This window comes from Elgaria multicarinata, chromosome 9 (genome assembly GCF_023053635.1).
Source record: "Elgaria multicarinata webbii isolate HBS135686 ecotype San Diego chromosome 9, rElgMul1.1.pri, whole genome shotgun sequence".
NCBI classification, from domain to species: Eukaryota; Metazoa; Chordata; class Lepidosauria; order Squamata; family Anguidae; genus Elgaria; species Elgaria multicarinata.
Window position 1 is genome coordinate 37,552,432 of NC_086179.1, and position 7,944 is coordinate 37,560,375.

General features: G+C 40.5%; 1 protein-coding gene across 1 annotated transcript; it reads right to left on the reverse strand.

The window, feature by feature from the left end:
- Positions 1-646: 646 nt before the first annotated feature.
- On the reverse strand, positions 647-7,331 carry PHF5A (PHD finger protein 5A). The gene is made up of 4 exons (XM_063134649.1): positions 7,215-7,331; positions 4,892-4,915; positions 3,339-3,505; positions 647-1,159 (listed from the first exon to the last, which is right to left on the reverse strand). Exons 1-4 carry the CDS (start codon positions 7,264-7,266, stop codon positions 1,070-1,072), a joined length of 333 nt encoding a protein of 110 aa, XP_062990719.1. The 5' UTR covers positions 7,267-7,331; the 3' UTR covers positions 647-1,069.
- Between the last annotated feature and the right edge of the window lie 613 nt (positions 7,332-7,944).

Consider the following 7,944-nt stretch of genomic DNA (forward strand, 5'->3'; position numbering starts at 1 on the left):
CTTTGTCTGTACTAGCAATAAGGAAGTGAGGCAGGTGGCTACTAGGAGGAGGGCTTTCTCCGCTGTGGCACCCCGGTTGTGGAACGAGCTCCCCAGAGAGGTCCGCCTGGCGCCTACACTGTACTCCTTTCATCTCCAGCTGAAGACCTTTTTATTCACTCAGTATTTTAACACTTAATTTTAATTTTACTGTTTTAACTCTGTATTTTAATCTTATATCAATTTTGCTGTGTGGTTTTATCCTGGTTGCGCTTTTTATACTGTATTTCGTAATTGTGTTTTTAACCTGTTGGGTGCTTTATTGTGGTTTTAATTTTTGTGAACCGCCCAGATTGCTTCGGCTATTGGGCGGTATAAAAATCTAATAAATAAATAAATAAATAAGATGTTATTTTCCTGCTGCTGAACTAGTTCCAGGTGGAGAACAACACTGGAACAAAAGTGAGCAAATCTCACGTGGCAGCCAGACTTCCACAGCAGTAGACAATAATAGTGGCTTTATAGCATAACCATCTTGCAGTGATGCAAGAAACGTAAGTTAAGGCAGCACAAAGTGCTGTTCTTTAAAGCTTTTCAGTCTTGAGGACTTCAGATTTACCAGGGGTACTATACAACAGTATAGAGAAGCAAAGACAAGACCTTTCACTAGAAGACTACTATAAAACTTTATTGATCCATAATCCACAATGACATAGAACTTTGACTGCTTGTTCCTTCAGAGAAAACATAGGAGCAGTCATAAACGAAAATAAAAAGATATCGGTCAAAACAAAAGAAAGTTGTTTGTATATGAAAGTATGAATAGGGAGTTACAGGGGCTGAAATCATAATTTTCTTCCACTGAGGCACAAACAATGACAATACTTGCCTTATTCAGTTACATTATCTACTGGTGAGGAAAGGCAAGAAAACCAGTAACCTCCAAGTTTAGATGTGGGTACTAGTTTTTCCAACAAATTATAAGGACTGAAAACAAAACAAAATTGACTGCTTTCCAGTAAGACTGTAGTCCAAAGACATTTTAGGAAGCCTCCTCGACTCCAGCAGGTGCACCATAGTGGAGATGGGATCACCTTTTCTTGAAGCCATATTTCTTTCGCTCGTAGAAGAGATCTGTTTTTGAACTGCCCAGGTTGACAATCTTGGGACAGCCATCTCGCTGAAATGGAACAAGGGATATGGTTATAACAAGGGTAAACCCTAATGCGCTTATCACAATACCTCTACCACAGCTCAGATAGGGAATGGGGGAAGACTGATTAATCTATACCTATCCTAATACACATACTGGCTATAGATAGCTATGCCGACTTCCCATTTGAAGTCCAAGAGAGATTTAGATAGTATTCTGAATCTAAGGCTGCAATCCTATACATACATATGCTAAACCCCACTGAACTCAGTGGGACTTACTTTTGAGTGCACCAGCTTAGAGTTATGTTGCAATTCAATTTCTCAGCCAGACATGTGCAAATTCTACACTCAGAATAAGTTGCTTATACTTGCATAAAACTACATTATTTGAATAATCTGACTTTGTAGTTTGGGGCTTTGCAGAATTTCCAGCATTATCACAAACGTTGGGGAAATGAAAGGTAAAGACGCCAGGCATGGGTTGAGGTTAGTGGCAGAGGGACAAAACATTGGATTCAGAATTGGTCATACTTGGAGTAGACCTATTGAAGTCAATGAAATCCAAGTCACTAACTTAAGTCCTGTTAATTTTACTAGGTCTATTCTAAGTATGACCAAGTCTGTCTCCTACCGAAGCACAGAACTAAGGGACCCAACTCCTAACAAGCACTACCCCCAAAGTTGTGGGGATGAGAGTTGCTTGAGCTTTCTGCAGATACTATCTGCATATTTTCAGACCTCTCTTAACCACCACAAATGCTAGAAAAATGTATTAAAAATTAAAAGACCACTACCCCTCACCAAAGATCTGAGCTCTTCAAGGAGCCAAACTCCAGACAGCATGTTAATGAGAAGTGACATACAAAATAATTATGGGTGTAATGAATAGCACACTGTAAATATCAACTTCATTATCATTTTCCTTTGGGGAAAGCAATTCATATCAAAGACAACTACTTTAAAAAATTTAAAAAATGTTTGAAGGGAAGTAGCACTGGAAAACTAGTCAGTCTAGAGTAGAATATAGAACACTCCTTGTGGAAAACCAGAAATAACCTTCCCATAGATTTCTCAGTCCTGGTTCCACCACCAAATCCTTTATATCATTTGTTAGTCCATTCAGCAGAAATACCAAAAACAGTTTAGGGTATTCCAGATGCTGCACTGATTACTATATATATTTTTAAAGGAGGGCAAATATTGCATGGGTATTCTCTAGGAAAGAGAAAAAGATTTCCAGCTAGCTCATTTGGACCTCCATCACATTTGCCACTAGATGGAGATAAAGCAAAATGTGACAAGATATTGAAGAATAAATCATGGGTATAGTTATAAAGGGGGAAAGTTTAACATACTTTGCCACATAATTAGGTGCCTTATCAAAAAGAACCAGTACATTTGTGTGCATGTATAAATGCCACAGAATGTTAGCTGCAGGGATTATTAAAGTTGGAAATGGCTGCTGCTGGCAGGGCAGCTGCAGGATTACTAGAGCCTAGGCAGGTGCAAGAGCATTTGCTGCCGAATATGCCAGACTAGATGGCATGCAAAAGATCCATGGTCGGTATGATCGACTGTTCGAACACCAGCTGTGATGGGGGGAAGAATTAACAGAGGATGGGACAGGTATAGCTGGAGGAGTCAACTTGCACATAATCCTAAATTTTATTATAGCTGATAGATGTGTGGGATTTTTTGAGGTCCTCTCAGAAGATGCAATATATATCCACCACACTACATTTTACCCCCGGGAAATTAGTGCATGGATACCCAGTCTGCAACTGATCTTTAGTGTCCGATTCCTGTTTTCTGGTGGGCACTTGCATTATTTGTGTTCACTGAAAAGCTACTCTCACTGATATGTTTCCTACAGAATAGAAGCTGGCCTTAAAGTCAGTTCTGCTTACATCAGGGATGCCCAATGCGGCCATTGCGCCTGTGGGTCTTCCAAAAAAATATTTTAAATTAAAGAAAAACATTAGGGTGCCAGATTCTCCTTCCTGTTCCTGAACTTGCTGCTGACCAGATGTTCCATGAGCAGGAAGAAAAGCAAAGAGTTGCTTCTTGCTCCAACCCAATAGTCTTCCATCCTGAAGTATCCAAAGCATCAAATGTTTAATCAGAACACGAGGAAACAGTAATCTTTAAGAATGTATTTTGCCTGCTTCAGAGGAGTAAAAGGCACCCTCTTGTAACAATCTTACATCTTTCTCCTGGATGGTGCATTCTTTACAGTAATAGGCATCAGAGACTCCAGGACCTCCACATATCACGCAGCGCCCTTGGTAAGAGCCATAGTTGCACTCGTCACATATACGCACCAATGTGCAGGGCCGCACATAAGAGTCACAGATAACACACTTGCCATCACCTGCCAACAAAGAATGCAGATTTCAGCTTTTAGAAAAGATATAAACAAGACACCATTCCCCCAGAGAGAAAAGATATAGGTCATTCTGAACATGCTTCAAAAGTAGAGTCAATGGGATTTGTTTCTCAGTGAATGTGGTTAAGGATGGAGTTTCCACTGATCCAAATACTAGCTTAAGTTATTTGCAGATAGCAACCCAAGGCAACTGGCATTTAACTGAACTTCTCCATCAATCACTCTACTATGTTTTTGAACTTTTTGTTCAATTTATAACAACTATATCTGTGTATGGGTATAAGTAACACAAAAGTCTTATCTTCCCAATACAAGCATAAAATAAATGCACAAAATTGTATCTTGCCCAAACAAGCTTCTACAGCTTTCTTGAAAGAGAATAAATGTTTGTCTTTTTTAATTTTGGCTTTGGAAAATTCTAAAAAGACAAGCTTATACAAACACCATGGAAGTAACTGTAGACCGCTCTCAAGATATGGAAAAACAGTCAACAAGTTAACAAATACCTAGCAGGTGACAAGACCAATCACTGCCAATCTGGACCAGAGCCACACCAATGACCCAAAGATGAAATGTTTCATACCCCATTACCAGTGTCCTGATCCATCTATATTCCTACTAAGGGCCTGTTTAACATGCTCTTTATATAGTAAAGGGGCTAAAACTGCTTCTTTTAACAGTTAAATATGTGACCTGTTTACTCAAGATATTTTCTGGGCAAAAGCTGCAATCCCCCCTCTTGTAGTTCTTACCAATACTGCTAGATTTCTAGTTTCCAGGAGAAGAAAATAAATACACTCTTTCTTTATGTGGCAAGAAGCAATTGGCCCTGGATGAGCACCTTCTCCTAGCTTTTTCTGGGCTGAACAGCATGTTTGTCCAGCCTGCAGTAACCTGGCTATTTCTTTTGGCCAGGAAAAGCAGTACATTTTGCTTCAACAGCAGCATCCTTATAAATCACTTCATGTTCTACTTTTACTTTTGCCCATGTTCAGCTCAAAATGCAAGCAAGAACAGGCCATTGTTCTGTCTTTGTATACAGAGTTGGGCAACTTGTGGCCTACAACTCCCATCAACTCTACAAATGAATAGACATGTATAAGGGTGTACTGACCATAAAGACAGAATTTTAATTTTAAAACACAGAAAGTAATTAGCACCTTCAGTTGTAGGATTTTTTCAAAGCAGTTAATCAAACTAGGGACTTTAAAATATAAAGACCCTATTGTCTTTATATTTTAAGTTACTCTATGCAAAGTAATGAAGAACATTATACTTAGGGGTTTATTCTCATTTTAGAAAACAGGCTTTGCTGGGCCTCAATTTTAAAAGGTCAGTGGAATAATGCTAAAGTTAAGAAGCCATACTCACATTTTTCACACAATCGTCCAATAGCTGCAATAGATAAAGGAGAAAAATAATACATATGGAAACTATGAATGTTCAAAGCACTTACATATATTATTTCAATATCTTTACATTCCTTTAGTATTATCCCCGTGTGTGTGTGCACGAGTGCGTGTGTGTGTAGGGGGGGGGCACTGAGACAGAAAAAATAATGGTTTTCAAAGCCAAAGCAGAATTAAAAAATGTTGAATAAAGGTTTAACTTTGATATTCCAGAAACAGACATCAGACAATTCCATACATCCTAATCCTAACTACCTTTAATCATAAGTGAATCTATATAAGAATACCATAGTGTAAGGCTTATTAGAGTTCTATCAGAACAATTTTCCCCATTTTTGTTTTAAGATCTAGCAGTGTAAATGTACAGAAAATGTTGACACTCCCAAAAAAAGTTCAAAGCTTGAGCTTTAATAGCAATTAACTGCCTCTGCAGCAAACAGGCTAGGCAGCCCCTCTGCCAGCGGGATGACGGACAGTCCTGCTTGGTCATTCAGTGTGGCGCAAAGGCGGCCCCAGGGTATAACTGCATGCTTAGGCTGTTGCTGCAAGCAGGGAGGTGGAAAGAGAAGAAGGTGGCTAATTGAGGGGCGCTAGGGAGGGGATGGGTCCATACCACATGCAAGTATCAGAGGGGGTGAATATTCACTATGCATGAACCACTTTCACATTATTGATGAGCCCCTCTGTGGTGAGGGGACTAAGGAGCAAAAAAGCAGGAAAGGAGCAGGACTAATAACCCCCAATGTGACATGGATTTTACACTAGTCCAATTGATTTCAAACAGTGAGAAGGTAGATTATAGTGCAGCGGCAGCTAGGTCATATGGCACCAAACACCAAATGTAAGTTTTAAGAAGTTGTGTTTAATTTTCCATTTCATTTCAAACAAATGAGGCTTGTTTCCATGTACGTATGCTTAGAATGGCAACCTTAGACATACATTGTGAATTTTGGTAGGACTAAATCCAAAGTAAACGAAAATAATATTATCTTTCCCTTCCTGCCAAATGTATGTTTGCTAAGATCAGAGCTTGCCATTTCCAAAGCAACATTAATTAAGAACTTAATACTCATTTAGGAGCCAAGACAGAGAAAGCATTATTACAATCAAAATAAAATAACAAAACCTTTTGCTCCATGTACGTCACAGGTTGGCAGTGACGCAGAGTCATGCAAGCCTACAGTACAACTGCTGAACATAAAGGAGAGGGCAGGAGGCCAAAAGTCATATGGCAGGAGTTCTTGTGGCAATAAGATTGTTTTTCAAACCCTGCTACTTGAGATGCAGGGATTGAACATATTATGCATAATACTATATAGAAGTACCTGAATGCTTTCATTTACTAGCTCCAACAATGCAGCAATGTTGTTTTTGTTTTCCACATAGGGCTGCTTATGACAGCTGCAAGATTCTGAGATACAACTGTGTGCAATAAATCATCATTTTTTACAGTGAGGACAACTTGAGGAAAGGAGGACCATTAAGGGACAGCTAGCTTACACAAAGCATATGGACAGACTTATTAGAAGAATCTTGCTGGATCAGATCAATAACCTATCCAGTCCAATATCTCTTTTCCTAAAGTGGCCAAGCAGATGCCTCTAGGCGGCTTATAAGGGCATGAAAGAAACAGCCCTTTCCTTTAGCAAATAATATTCAGTCTCTGAAGTTCCATTTAGCAATCACAGGAGCTGACAGGCCAACCCTCTTTGAGTTTAAAGTATCCTGTAAAGCCATCTAAGCCAGTGGCCATAACCACATATGGCAGCAGTGAGTTACACATTGTATGAAGAAGTACCATTGTTTTCAGTAGTGTACCATCAAAATGAGAAGGGTTCCCAAATCATCATGGAAGTGAACTTTCTGAACTAAGTGAAGTAATACACATTACCACCCAGAGAAGAATTTTCTCTCCCTCCCCCCTACCATAAGACCACTAAGTCCATTGTCTAAAGTTCCCTAACTGCACCCTTTTCTTAGTTCTGAATCTACTCCCTCCCAATCAATTTCATTGGTTGACTCCGACTGCTACTGCTAGTAAAGAAAGAAAAGCGTTCATTGGGGTCTCATCAAATGTTGGACTAGCTCAAATCCCATTCATTTCGATGGGTCTACTCTAAGTAGGTCTAACATTGGATACAGCCCTCTTTCTCCACACCTCGGACACCCCTGTCGTCTTTAAGCGAAAATCTCCAAGGTTTTGGCCGCCCCCCACCCGCTTCCACGATCAACCCACCCAACACCCCAGATTGTGCAGGTTGAGGGAAACGAAGGAGAGTCCTTACCTACTCCTGCCTGCTTACGACAGAAGATCAAATCGGGATGATGCTTGGCCATCCCCCAAACTCCTCGCCTCGCGCCGTTGTCGTTACTGCCCTTTCACCCTTGACCCCTCTTCCCTTTTAGGTCCTGGAGGCAGTGAAGGTCCACCGCCCGAGGCGATCTTTCCGCACGCGTTACCATGCTGGGTTACCGCGGCCTAATGGCTCGTAAAGAAATAACATGTTACCTCTTATTCCGAGAAAAGGACTTAAAATATCTTTACAAGCCCGTAGAAGAAGAGAGGGAAAATATCCGAGCGGTTACTAAGTTCTATATCTCTCTTCCAGGACCCGGCAGAGTCCTCCCGCCCCGCTTCCTGTCGTCATTGGTGTCGTAGAGACTGAAAAAGTAAACAGGTTGCATAGACTCAATAATGAAGACTCATGCACAGGGATCAACTGCCTTCTTCTGAAGAGTGTCCCCTTCTACTGCGATTAGGAATGGGAGCTGCTCTTAAAAGTGGACGATGTTAGCGCGGCTGTGATTGGACATTACCGTGTCCAAACAGAAGCAGCTCTTATTTCTTCTAAGAAACTTAATTGTTTGGAGTTTTTAAACTTTTGAAAGCGCAACTCATCTGTACGCAAATTATTACAGAGCTTCTGCTAGCTGCGGAACCGTGGATTTTGGCTAAGGGAGGGTCCGAGGAAATAATCTAAGGAGACTGTAGTATCTTGAAACCTAAGCGATGTT

Excerpts from the sequence above, each read along its gene's own strand:
- PHF5A (XM_063134649.1), bottom strand. The coding sequence starts at position 7,266 with ATGGCCAAGCATCATCCCGATTTGATCTTCTGTCGTAAGCAGGCAGGA. Across the intron at positions 4,916-7,214 it reads TCGTAAGCAGGCAGGAGTAG|CTATTGGACGATTGTGTGAA; the intron begins GTAAGGACTCTC and ends TATCTATTGCAG. Across the intron at positions 3,506-4,891 it reads TGGACGATTGTGTGAAAAAT|GTGATGGCAAGTGTGTTATC; the intron begins GTGAGTATGGCT and ends CTTTGTTGGCAG.